This window comes from Camellia sinensis, chromosome 15 (assembly GCF_055761805.1).
Source record: "Camellia sinensis isolate YWXY chromosome 15, ASM5576180v1, whole genome shotgun sequence".
Lineage (NCBI taxonomy): Eukaryota > Viridiplantae > Streptophyta > Magnoliopsida > Ericales > Theaceae > Camellia > Camellia sinensis.
In genome coordinates, this window is record NC_138975.1 from 129,438,811 (window position 1) to 129,453,308 (window position 14,498).

Sequence of the window (14,498 nt, forward strand, 5' to 3'; positions counted from 1 at the left end):
ACAGTACAACTTCCAAATGTCCCCAACATAAATTCTCCAGTTCGGCTTAGGTTGGATTTCATCAGACTTGAAGTCGGCAAGACCCTCCGTGAATTCGGTCACAAAATCGACAAGCACCTGTCCCTTGATTGAGGTTCTTGGCAGAAACTGAATATCGTACTGGCTGGGTTCAAGTGTCCACTTTGAAACGCGCCCAGATGCTTCTGCACTACGGAGTACCAACCAAAGGGGGTGGTCCGTTAGTACCCCGATGGTATGCCCCTGAAAGTAATGCATCAGCTTTCTCGCTCCCATGACAAGGGCCATAATGAGTTTTTCCAACGAAAGGTAGCGTGTTTCGGTGTCAACCATTGCCTTGCTTACATAATACACTGGTCGCTGCTCCTTTAGCTCTTCTTTTATCAGTACGACACTGATAACACAGTCGAAAACTGCCAGATGCAAAATGAGCGGGTCGCTTGCCGAAGGTGTTGTCAAGAGTGGAACTGATCGGAGGTAGGTCTTGAGGCCGTTAAAAGCAGCTTCACACTCGGTGGACCATTCAAAAGCCTTGCCCTGTCGTAGTGTATGAAAGAATTGTCGGCAGCGATTTGTAGACCGACTGATGAACCTGTTGAGTGCGGCGGCCATCCCCATCAACTTTTGAACCTCTTTCACTGAACGAGGGGAGTCGAGCTCCAAGATTGCTGTAATTTGCCTTGGGTTGACTTCGATTCCTCGGTAGTTGACAATGTAACCCAAGAATTTGCCAGAGCCAATCGCAAACACACATTTGGAAGCGTTCAGCTTCATTTTGTATTTGTGTAAAATGCCGAATGTCTCTTCCAGATCGCCTAGATGAGTTTGCTCTTTTTTGGACTTGACCACCATATCATCAATGTACACTTCCATAGTGTGGCCGAGTTGCTCATTGAACATGGCAGTGACCAGTCTTTGGTAAGTTGCCCCTACATTCTTCAGCCCAAAATGCATAACCTTATAGCAATAGGTTCCTCTTAGGGTGAGGAATGCAGTTTTGTCTTGGTCCTCCGGATGCATGGCAATTTGATGGTAGCCTCTATAAGCATCGAGGAAGCTCATGCGCTGATGGCGTGCCGTTGCATCTACAAGTTGGTCTATTCTGGAGAGACGAAAACAATCCTTGGGGCAGGCTTTGTTTAGGTCCGTGAAATCAATGCACACTCGCCAAGTCCCATTTTTCTTCTTCACAACCACAGTATTAGAGAGCCATGTAGGGTAGGTCACTTCCCTGATTGCCCCAGTGTCAAGCAACCAGTCAACCTCTTCAACAACGGCGACAGTGTGCTCTGCGGCTGACCGCCGACTTTTTTGAATGATCGGCTTGCATTTAGGGTCAACATTTAAACAGTGCTGCGAAACAGATGGATCTACACCCGGCATCTCATATGGAGTCCACGCAAATACATCAAGGTTGCCGAGTAGGAAAGAAATTAGCTGCTGTCTGTCAGTTTGATTCAGCGAGGCGCCGACCATGAAGAACCTGTCTGGGTTTCCATTGATTTCAACTTGATCTAGGGCTTCCGTGGCCTTTTCACTTGGGAGCCGCCCAACATCGTCGAGCCTCTCCCAATCCGTCACCTCAATAGAGTTCACTTGCAACTCCTTTAGAGTCTTTTTAGCAAGGAGATAACATGTTTGTGTCGATTTCTGGGAGCCACGGATTTGCTCAATGCCGCGTTCTGTCGAGAAGCGTAGCAGCTGATGATAGGTGCTTGGCACGGCCTGCATAGTATGCAACCAAGATTGCCCCATGATGAGATTATACGGCGATGACAGCTTAACGACCAAGAATTCCACATCCACTGTTCAGGAGCCCACTCGAACGGGTAGTGTGATCTTCCCCAACGGGTATTCTGGATTGGCGTTGAAGCCGAATAGTGGATAAGGAGCCGGAGAAAGATCCGATTCGGAGAAGCCGAGTTTGGTGAATGTCTTGTAATACATAACTTCCGATGTGCTCCCTGGGTCAATGAGTACGCGCTCAACGGTGAATCGGTTTACGCATAACTCGATTACCAAAAGATCAATGTGGGGAAGTGTCACTCCGGCCAAATCTGAATCATCAAAAGCAATGCTCCCAGTTTCATGGGGCCATTTAGCCGAAGCGAGTTGATTTTGAGGGTCGGGATTCGACTAAATCGTATGCACTACGGAAGACATTGGCAGGCTGTATAACATGTGGATCACGCCGAGTGGAGGTGAATCCTATCTTAAGGCTATTGCTTTGGTTGAGTTGCCTTTTCGAACGCACTGTTGTAGCCGACCATCTTGTACCAATTCCTTCAGGTGGTCCTTCAATGCATAACAACTCTCAGTATCATGGCCATGATCCTTATGGTACTCACACCGCCTATCCCGTCTTCGTATGTCGGGAGGTCCCACCATTTTTTACGGCCATTTGAAGAACGGAAGGTGTTGGATTTTGGACATAATCACGCTGATCGGCTCTGACAACTACGTATATTTCTTGTCGGCGCGCCTTGTGTGCCTGCTATCGACTTGCAGTTGTTCATTTGCTCGGTGGGAGCATTGGTCGCTTAATCGGCGAGAATCCCGTCTTTTGTCTCGTTTAGCCCGATGCCGTGGTTCAGGGCTTTGAGGTGGTATAGAATTTAACTGCTGAGCAATTTCAGAAAGAGCCGTCTTGTTGGCCACGTTTCTGGCTTTAACCCGCAAGGAGTCATCTTCCGCATTACAGTATTCTTCAATTTTCTTCATCAACAACCAGATTGTTTTGGGGGGCTGTCTGGTCAAAGAGCTACGGAGGGCACTGTCAGGATGTAACCCCATCTTAAAGGCGGTAATGGCTATGGAGTCATTGCAAGCATCATCTACCAGATTAAAACACTCTCAATACCGCGCCGAATACGCACGAAGGGTTTCCCCTGGTTGAATCTGCATTGCCTAGAGGGAATCGGCTTGCTTTGGTTGGACCTCATTAGTGATAAACCTTGCTCTGAAGGATTTTTAGAGTTGGTGGAAGCTCTTGATCGAAGTCGACTCCAGTTTATAATACCACCTGACAGCCAGTGGTCCCAAACTGCTTGAAAATATTCTGCACATGAGAGCCTCGTCATCTGCATGCAGCGTCATGGCTTGCTTGTAATGGCGGATGTGATCAGTGGGATTTGATTTACCGTCGTACAAGGTGAATGATGGTGCTTTGAATTTCTTGGGTAGCACTACCCTTGCAATCCGTCGTACAAAGGGATCGTGCTGGTCTTCTTCGTCTGAACTGTTTCTTCTTTGCTTATACCTTATACGTTGACTCTCTTTAGAGGAATTGGTAGCTTCGGGTTGTCCCTTCTTCTTGAGCTCCGAGGATAATAAGTCAGAGTCGTTATCAGTGTCTTGTTATCAGGCTTGAGGTCGTCGACCACCTGCCCTCAGAGGTCGTTCCGGATCTTGGCGTACAACTTGTTTGGACTTCGCCACTTCCAAGGCCAAATCTTGACGGAGACGTTCGTTCTCAGCGATTATGTTTTCCAATCTCTGTTCGTTTTGCTTTGCTTGTTCCATGATCGCTTGCATTGTCTCATGTGCTGAAGTTGAGGGTGAGACGAAGTTCAAGGCATGTCTTGCGGCGATAGTCTCTGGTCCAAGCATATTTGTTGGAGTGAGGTTGTCTCTCTGTGTGGTCTCATCAGTAACTATCGGAGGGTCTTCCGTTACGACCGCCATGGATGTATTTGAGTATTCCCACAGATGGCGCCAATTGTAGGGAGAAGGTTTGGAAATACTCTTCTAATCCTGGGGGATGCTCGTGATCCTCAGCTAGTCACCTAAAAAGGAATGAACACTCCGGTTGGGGGTGCCGGAATTAGCACTCCGACAGACAAGTCAGTAGATACTCTCTTGATTGCTTGTATCTTAAGTTAAACATACTCATTCTCACATACCTTTCTCTGACTGATGATCCTGTATTTATATTATTCTCTTTGGGCCTTAAGGCGAGGCCCATCCTCGATCCTTTACATGTACTTCTACGCGGCATTTGTTCTACTGGCTAGAATGCCGATTATTTTATCCGGCTCTTCAATTGACTAGGATCAATGCCGAATAAAGGTTATGTCCCGGACTGGACTCGTCTATTTGTCTCTATTGACCCAATGAAATTCGACTCCCACAGTAATGATTGTCCAAATTGTAGTTGTTGCTGTTTCGAGATAAACAGGAAACTTTTGGCACTCCTTTAGCACAAAGAGCATGGAAACAATCAAATCCAGGTTTGATTTTCAAAATTACAAATTTACAATATATAAATACTTAAATAATTTTCTATCATATTTTGGCTTATGTCTAATGTAATATAATTTTGTGCAGCTGAGTGGTAGATTATTCATGGTAGTTGTGCTCCTGAACTTCAAAAAATAGCTGTGAAAGTATTAAGTCAAACCACCACATTATCTCACTGTGAACGTAATTGGAGTACTTTTAGTCTCATCCATACGAAGACGAGAAATAGATTGAAATATAAGAAAATCCAAAAATTAGTCTTCATCACTTACAACATGAGATTAAAATTAAGACACGTTAAAAGAAGCAACTAAGAGGAGATTGATAAGAGTTTTAATCCTATTAACTTGGATTACATATTTGAAGAAGATGATCCAATAAGTCTATGGATAGAAGAAAGGGAAAATCCTTTACTAGATGGTGTGGATAATTCTGAATGGCTAGATTTGGTCTCAGATGATAATAGTGGTGGTGGTGACGACAGCAATGGTGATAGCGGCAATGGCAGTGATGGAAACGATGATGGTGGCACCCATAGATATCAAGCTCGATGCACTTCTCAAAGCTCAACTCCTACTCCAACTCAAAGTGATGATAGTGGTGGTTTAACACCATCTGATAGAGGAGGTAATGATGGTGATTGTGAAGGCACTTCTCACGGTGACGGTAGTGGTGGCGGTGACAATGGTGGTGATGTTACTAGTTTTGGTACAGGAAGTGAAGATTTATTAGAGGATTTGGATTATGTGATGTTAGGAAACATTATGATATTGGAGAACCTGTTGCACCTTTACCCCAACTGCCTAAGAGGTTTCGTGATAGTGATACACGTAGGGATGAAAGAAGAATAAGAAGTAGAAAACAACAACTTGATTCATCTGATAGTAGTCATAGTTATCCATACCACTCTTACCCATCCTATAGAAGTGATCGCCAGAGCTATCCTTACCTACCTCAACAAAATTATCCTTGGCCCCCTCGACAACATGGTCCTCTAGGATACGGTTTGCCAAATTATCTACAAGCCCAAGAAGAGTATATTGATCATTTTCAGCCAAGGTATCCATTTTCTCTCCCAATGCACGAAACAAAAAGGGATGACATGATGAGCACATTTACTTATATATTTCCTACTGGATGGGGTGAAGGTAGTAGCAATCAAGCGCAACAATCTGATTCCCAAGATGCATCGCGTCACTCATTTTGGTGGGGTAAAGGTAGCAGCAACAATCAAGCTCAACAATCTGAATCCCAAGATGCATCACGTCACTCATTTTGGTGGTGACATTATGTAATTTTAATAGTAACATTTTGTAAAATGTACTCTCTGTTATTTGTGATTTATGCTATTGTGTTATGTACTTTGTCAAGTTTTTCCATTAAGGATGTATACTTTTTAAAAATTATTTGAGTTAAAATATACATATGCTTTAACAAGTATAATAATTAAAAATAATTTTATACATCTAAGTCCAATAAAAGAAATTTTTGCCACAAGTGTAATATGGATTTATGGCATATAAAGTCATTAATTATTGAAATAAAATGAAAAAAAATCATTTTATAGTGATTTAAAAATATGAAATATATTGGATCATACTTAAAAATTATCAAAAATTTATCAAAGTTTTTTTTTTAAAACCCAATAACTATGATTCTTAAAAAAAAATATGCGTATCAGTAAGTTTTTTGCAAATTGTGCAAAAAAATAAAAAAAAATTCACAGTTCCGGTAATCGCAACTGTGCCACCGCCACCGTTACGGCGACTACAACCACTTTTCAGAACTTTGGAATTTCATTTTGCTTTCATCAAATTAAAGACAAATGTACGTTTCATCAAATCAATGTTTATAGCCGTTTGATTTTTACTACCAAATGTCCCCCGAATCACTACCTCAAGGCAAAAATTTGTGAAAAAATTACACTGACTGGTTGACTCCTTGGTTGTCTGCCCGGTCTACCTCCCGGGTGACCACCTCAAGGCAAAAAAGTGTGAAAAATTTACACTGATCAGTCGACTGGCTGAACATCTGCCCGGTCGTCCGGTGTTCTAATGAACCTTCAAAAACTTCCATTGGAGCACTTGATATCAAATGAAACTTTTACTTAAATTTGATAAAAAATTTGATGCGCGGTTGGAGATACTCTAACATATATATATACATAATTTAGTCATTTTGTAAGTGTTTGTCTTTATGAATAAAATATTTTAGAGTATGAACTTTTGAAAAAGGAAAATTTAAATTTAGATTTATAGATCGAGTACTTTTAAAAAAAAAGTCAATTCTTAATATATTAAGAAAAATGTTTAAAACTTACAAAAAAAAAAAAAAAACTTAAATCACAATAACATAACATGATACATATTAACTTTTAATTTACCATATGCTCAATTAAATAAAGCTTATTTCTATTATCACATTACTATAAATAAATTTAATGATCCAATTGGTGAGTCTTTGACACTCCTCTTATATTACCTTCTTTATTGTATAACAAAGAAATGTTAGATAATGTCTCAATGGGACCGCATAATTAAATGTGGTGTTATCATTTATAAGAAGCCTACAATTTAAGTGATTCAATTTAGTTAATAGGCTTAAGGGTATATGTGTTATGGACCTAATGTGTAGATACTAGTTGTATAATTTCTATTTCTATGAGGGGCAGAAATAGAAATTAAAACATATTGGTTAAAGTTGGTTTTCATTCCTTTTGAACTTCCACAACCTTTCAGTTTTAAAACCAATAATGGTTAATTTATTGGTTTTCATTACCTTTCAGTTTTGAAAACCAATTACAACCTTTAAAAGGTTATGGTCCCTTTTCCTTCCCAAGTGAAAATAAGAACACTGTTTGTTTTTCTAAATCCTCTCAAGGAGAAACATAAGGCACCAAAAGGGAAAGGATTAGAAGGCTCTAACAAAGTTAATATCAAAGGTTTTATTGACAATTAGACGCTTCCGTTTAACCGTTCATCGATGGATTCAGGTATGTCATTTTGTCTTGATTTCTTGATAATACACATGGTAAATGATCCAAAGTGTAAGATTTATGTTCTGAAATTTATGTTAACAAGTGGTATCAGAGCGGTTATATCATGTGTATTATCAGAATAGATATGCTTTTATTCATCATATTTAGTTTCCTGGAATCAGATTCTGTTTTTTGTATTTCTGTTTTTTCCTCTGCTGCAAATTCTGTTTTGTTTTCTGGAAATGGAACATAATTCTAATGGGCGGTTCATTTCTCAAATGGATGAACATCATGTATTTATATATAGATACATCTTGCGATTTGATCGGTTTAACTATTTGTTTTTGGACCCGTCAATTCTATTTATATATGTATATATATAATTGGAATTGCTACAGATTATATAACATATACGGGGTCACAAATTTAGAAATCTTTAAATTTAATGTAATTTCATACAACGTCTACAGAAATTTAATTTTCTAACATTCTCAATATAAGTCAATTCAAACAAGATGTCACAAAAGTGATCTCTCTTGTCTAGATTGTTTTATATGGAATGTTTTGAAGTTCATGTCTGTGTATCTCATGCGGGTATTTATCGGTCCAAAGACACGATTAAAACTTGGCAGAATTACACACACGTTTTGTGGTGATAAACATGTGCCAATTGTCAAGAAAACCTAATGTGAATAATAAATCCATCAAAAGATAGATTTGTTATTTGGCATAACTTATTGTCAATGTTTGATCATTACAACAAGAATACCACTTACAGTTAATATCACTACCCAAAGGCTTGGTATTAATGTTGTGCTAGGTATCTTGAGATGTTGTCATTAAATTCATTTATTTAGAGATTATCTGTTTGGTAACTTAATGCCATTAAGGCGATCCACCAGAGAAAGGAGATTTGCATTTTCAGATGATTATATTGTATATCTCCAGGAACATGAGGTAGAAAATGGAATGTCGAAAGATGATCCAATCAACTTTCGTCAAGCCATGGAAAGTTCCAACTCTCATAAGTGGATAGAAGCCATGAATGAAGAATATAAGTCTATACAAGACAATAAAGTTTGGGAACTTGTCTCATTACCAGTTGGTGCGAAGCCCGTAGGTTGTAAATGGATATTTAAAACCAAAAGGGATTCAAATGATAATGTGGAGAGGTATAAGGCACGTCTTGTAACCAAAGGCTTTACTCAAAAAAAAAAGAAAAAAGAAAGAGTGCAGAGTGAACAGATTTCCATAGAGCACATTGGGACAAACTCCATGATAGCGGATCCACTTACGAAGGGACTACCACCCAAGGTCTTTCATGAGCACACTGCTCAGATGGGTGTTGTTCTGTTTGAGAACATTCTGGTTTAGTGGGAGTTTGTATTTATATTACTGCTTTATGTCAGCCTTGAGTTTTATCTATATAATTAGATTAATTTCTGCAGAAATGAAATATTCAGTTTATTACGCTCTGTTACGTATTGTGAAGTATTGATCTCAATAAAGTTAAGTAGGACCAGTTGGAAATAGGCATGTATGGATCACATCACATGTAATTTCCATGCTATGCATCCATGATTGATCTATGTCATTTAGCTGTATTAGTATACGTGACCATTGGTGGGTCGAGTTACGATTGATGTAACGAAGACCGCTTTGATCCTATGTTAATATAGTTAATGGACAAGATTGTTTGGATACCCTCCAGTTATGATAACAAATTTCTGAGCTCACTAAAGTTAAGCACATTTTTCAGGATACATATGTGGTCCAGTGGGAGATTGTTAGATAATGTCTCAATGGGACCACATAATTAAATGTGGTGTTATCATTTATAAGAAACCTACAATTTAAGTGATTCAATTTAGTTAATAGGCTTAAGGGTATATGTGTTATGGACTTAATGTGTAGATACTAGTTGTATAATTTCTATTTCTATGAGGGGCAGAAATAGAAATTAAAACATATTGGTTAAAGTTGGTTTTCATTCCTTTTGAACTTCCACAACCTTTCAGTTTTAAAACCAATAATGGTTAATTTATTGGTTTTCATTACCTTTCAGTTTTAAAACCAATAATGGTTAATTTATTGGTTTTCATTACCTTTCAGTTTTGAAAATCAATTACAACCTTTAAAAGGTTATGGTCCCTATTCCTTCCCAAGTGAAAATAAGAACACTGTTTGTTTTTCTAAATCCTCTTAAGGAGAAACATAAGGCACCAAAAGGGAAAGGATTAGAAGGCTCTAACAAAGTTAATATCAAAGGTTTTATTGACAATCAGACGCTTCCGTTTAACCGTTCATCGATGGATTCAGGTATGTCATTTTGTCTTGATTTCTTAATAATATACATGATAAATAATTCAAAGTGTAAGATTTATGTACTGAAATTTATGTTAACAAGAAAGTGACATTTTTTCATGCATGGCCTTCTGGTCCTTTCAGTTTGGGGTCCCACAAAATGGTTACGGGTTATATCATGACTCATGTGGGTGGAGTGCGTTGAATTTGTAATTGATTTCTATGATTTTAAATCTTTTCGTAACAATAACACTACATGTCATTAAAAATATTTATAAAAGATATATGGGCTACATTCTGGGTTAATATAAAACTTAACGTGATTCAAAAATATATTAAATTTTAACTTGTTTATATAATGAAATAATCTCAAATGATTTATTAACGAGGCAAGTTAATATTGAGTAACTTAATTTATTTTTACGGTTCTATGTAGTAGAAATATTTTTGTAATTAAATATCATTTAACGATCCACTTTGTTTTAAAATGATGACTCTCCCAATATAATCACATCATATATAAATTTTTTAAGTAACCATGCATAAATTCATACAATTTTTTTTTTTTTTTTTATTTCAATGTGGACTTTTTGCAAATTTTTTTATATGAATAGAAAATTTGAAATTTCAGATAAGTTTTTCTACTTGTACATCTTTTTATACTTGTAACTGTTGCTTCGTGTATAAATAAAACATGGGTTGATGTGGCTGATTTTCGATCTTTCACTTTTGTTTTTTTTATTTTTTATTTTTAGTATGAATTTCCTATATAAAACATGGATGGCTTCAGCTTTCTCATTGAGATATGAGGAATATTTGCAGCCTGAAAACAACAATGGCAATGCATTATGTTTTCATTTTCTATCTCTTTTCTCTTCTTCCCCCTATGGTTCTTTGCAGTCAATATTCAATATTCAGTATAATCCAACTTCCTCCTAATGCAACGGGCCCTGAGTCCGTCGGCTTCAACTCCCCGTTAGCGGTCCCTACGTCGGAGTCGCAGATGGTAGAGTTCTCAAGCGGCAGGATCCCATCCTTCGTTTTGTTGATTTTGCTGTCACTTCCCCAAATAGGTAATTTTTTGAGGCCTTATTGATCAACCATTCTTGTGGGAGTGTTTGGTAGCTAAATAGCATATGTTTGTCAACAACATTACAAATTCAAACTAATGAATTCATAATTTATTAAGAAATTAATAATTCAAATTCGTTTTATTCATGCCTATATTTCATCAATTTAACTTCCACTAAATAAACATATTCGGGATAAATTATGGTTTAATAAGATTGGGTTCATAGCATTTTTGTATGTTTCTTGTGATGGTATGGTAGTAATGTCACTTGTGTATTTATGTAAAATATGAACAGATCGAATAATTAAAATGGGACTCGTGTTAAGTCTTATAAGTCCGGACAATACCATTCAGTCTATTAATGGACTAGACACAACTCTATCCCACATTCAAATATCATCAAAGATAAAAAGGATGACATCATTGTTTTTGGAAAAATGGTAGAAGAAACAATGAATTAAGTTTATATCAACTTTATATAGATGTAAGAGTTAATTTCATTTTTAATTTTTAAAGTAAACAATTTGTTTTATTTTGATCTTCAATATTAAATTAGTTCTATAGTTGACACTATCAGTACTCATCATTAAAATTATTTTTGGAGTAAAATATATATATATATATATACCTTAGAAAAAAAAAGAACAGAAAAAAAGAAGGTTAATTATAATTTTGGTCATTATAATATGTGTTTTGGGTCATTTTTATCCTAACATTTCATTAAATGTCAATTTGTAAAGTTTTTTATTTGTTTGTTTCGTGGAGCTATAAGCTCTAATTCTTTCAATAAAGACTGATAGTGTCCACTATGGGGTTAAGGATGAAATTGATACAATAATATTAAAAATTAAAATGTCACAAAACATAGAGCTTAGGGATAAAAAATGTAATAACATAATAAAGAAGTTTGGACATTTATAAATAAATACAATAATGAATGTATAGTCCATTTTTTAATTGTTGTTTTTCAGGACAAAGCAACTATGTGATGGGACAACAGACCCAGATATGGGACCTATATGTGGGAGGCCTCTGGGCTTTAGCTTCGACTCTGCAAATGGCAAACTCTACATTGTTGATGCTTATTTTGGGCTCTTAGTTGTTGGGCCTAATGGTGGGCTTGCAACCCAACTAGCAACTTCTGCGGAAGGTGTGCCTTTCAAATTCCTTGATGGTGTGGATGTTGACCAATTCACTGGACTTGTTTACTTCTCAGATGCTAGCTAAGGTACAATCACATTCCTAAATTGTTATTATTATTATTATTATTTTAAATAAATTTGTAGAAGAATGTTTGTAATTATGAAGAAAAGCATATAAAACTGAACAATGAAGGGACCATCATAAGAACAATAAAAATTTAAAGAAAGATTCTGTAATAGGAAAAAATAAATAAATCAATCAATCTTTATCTTTGACAATGGTTGATCACTGGAGCTCTCAATTGAAAGTATACAAGAGTGGCTAATTGAGTTAACCTAATTGGTTTGGCTTTTATATGCTCTTCAACCAGTCAAATATGAATAATTAATCACAAATCTTGAAGCACTATGTGGTATTGCGTATATAATGCTTTAAACTAATCAGATAGTAGAAAATTTTATGAATGAAATATGTTGATTCACATTTTTTAAGTAGTTACGAGGCAAAAGATAACTTACTTGTTATGTGTTGTTGTTTTTGGTTAGCTAAGAGTCCCACGTAAATAATACAACATAATACTTTACAAGTATCTAATAATTTTCCATCAAAAACAAATAGAAATATCGTTAAAAAAAAAGACAAAAACAAAAACAAAAACAAAAACAAAATTACTCAAAAGAAGTGCTTTGATTTTTAATTCATAATATAAATTTAATTTAGTGTTGGCCATATGTAAAATCAATCTGAGCCAAAAAATGACAACAATGCACAAGTTTTTCGCTAAGCAAAATCTAAAAATGGCAAGATATAAATAATTTTACCTTCATTTCCGCACTACCAGAGATACTAACAGCAAACCTTTACAATTGGTTAATGATGCTTTTGAGAATGAATCTAATCTAATTTACATATTTCAGTTTTTTAATAATTTTTTTACTACAGCAAACTAATTGAGTGTACTAAAAGGAGTGCAGGAACATTTCCCAGCCAAATTTTAAACCAGACTCAACAGGAAGGCTGCTTACATATGACCCCAAGACAAACCAAGTCAAGGTGCTGCTAAGAGGGCTCTCTGGCGCCGGTGGACCGGCTGTCAGTGTCGACAGTTCATTGGTCTTGGTTGGCGAGTATGTCAACAAGAGAATTCAAAAGTATTGGCTCACAGGTGACAAAGCCAACACTGCTGAGATTTTCTTAGCCCTCCCTGGAAATCCAAGCAAAATCAAGAACATTTTTTGAGAATTTTGGGTGGCAGTGGACATCACAAATCAGCAGCCGACACGACTGACAACTCCGGTGGGGATAAGGTTCGACGATTCTGGCAAGGTAATGCAACAGGTGAATTTCACCGCTCTGTATAACAACTTGTCTATCAGTGTTGTTCAAGAACAAAATTCAGCGTTATATATAGGTTGTCGATTTGTAAATTTCGTTGGTGTCTTTACATGAACTAAGAGTTTGGCGATAAATCTAAATCCTAAACTCTAAGCTGAAATAATGTTATTAGCAACTACCATGGAATAATTGTACTGACATGTTTAGTCAGAAGCATTGTACTTTAGTTGCATTTTGACTAGTTTGGTTAGTGCATCTAACAACTTAGTCGAAATGTGTCTTTCTGCTTTGATGCTATGAATTCTCATGTGTACTTTCAGTTTACATCAATAAAACTTTCTCGTGTAAACTACACTGTATAATCTTTATATATTGGTTATTATAATTTTAATCGGCTTGAATCTAGTTCTGAATTTATGAGTTTGTCTCAATTTAATCCAATTAATTATATTTACTAACATTTTTTTAATGAAAACTATGCACATGAGTGGCATGTGTCGTGTTTTTAAGAACAAAATTGAAAACTTGGTAAACTCAATGAATTAATCTCAACCATTTGAATAATAATTTTTTTGTCAAAAGCCCTAACAATATTATCAATTGAATCAAATTAACACAAAATTTAAAATTAAGGATTAATAATGTGCCAATTGAAAGCGTAGTGACTAAAATAATAAAGACTATCAGGGTAAATTATCCAATTTTATTTTATGCATAAAGCAAATAAATAAATATTAAAAAAAAAACCTTATATTTTTCTTCTTGGTTATGGTAAGATTGGTTCGATTGACTATGATCCTGTAGTTTTTTCATTTGTATTTTTCAAGTCAAAATTACAAACATGTTATTATGTTTGATTGCTTTACTTTTAGTTTCATGATTTATAATTTTGTAGTAAATTAATCAAATCTAATCAAACATTAGTCAATAATGAAATTAATAAGATTATACACTAATAATTTAATGTGAAATCTTCTTATATGCCGTATAAGAATACTTATGCAATATAAAAAATTAATAGAAGAAATTTTCAAACATTTAAAAATTATTAAAATTATTTATAACATATGAGATTAATTGATAATTTCAAAAAGTTTAGAGATGGTCATGGCCACCCCTAACTTCATCCCTATCTAGTTGTGATTAGGGGTGATGAGTGGTGGAAAGGAGGTGACTAAAGGGAGATTAGGAATTAAAGTCAGGATTGCAGAAGACGGAAATGATTAAAGTTAGAATTTTGATTTGGACATAATTTTTTTCACTTCAATTCGCAAATTAGGCGTGTGTGTCACAAATTTGATTATCTTAGACCAAATTAGTGATAATAAACAAATAAAATACATAATGTTCAAATCTAAAAACAAAATACATAATGTTCAAAACCAAATAATCGCTTTGTATTTTTAAAGA

The 14,498-nt window shown here is 35.9% G+C and overlaps 1 protein-coding gene across 1 annotated transcript; it reads left to right on the forward strand.

Annotated features, from left to right (window-relative positions):
- The first annotated feature begins 10,300 nt into the window (after nt 1-10,300).
- LOC114266717 (strictosidine synthase-like) lies at nt 10,301-13,300 on the forward strand. The gene is made up of 4 exons (XM_082908576.1): nt 10,301-10,611; nt 11,582-11,832; nt 12,595-12,622; nt 12,728-13,300. The coding sequence occupies exons 2-4, from the start codon at nt 11,619-11,621 to the stop codon at nt 12,990-12,992; spliced, it is 507 nt and encodes a 168-aa protein (XP_082764702.1). The 5' UTR covers nt 10,301-10,611; nt 11,582-11,618; the 3' UTR covers nt 12,993-13,300.
- The last annotated feature ends 1,198 nt before the right edge of the window (nt 13,301-14,498 follow it).

Coding starts and splice junctions, on each gene's coding strand:
- LOC114266717 (XM_082908576.1), top strand. CDS start 11,619: ATGGGACCTATATGTGGGAGGCCTCTGGGCTTTAGCTTCGACTCTGCA. Junction 11,833..12,594: donor TGTTTACTTCTCAGATGCTA/GCTAAGGTACAA, acceptor CCGCACTACCAG/AGATACTAACAGCAAACCTT. Junction 12,623..12,727: donor ACAGCAAACCTTTACAATTG/GTTAATGATGCT, acceptor AAAGGAGTGCAG/GAACATTTCCCAGCCAAATT.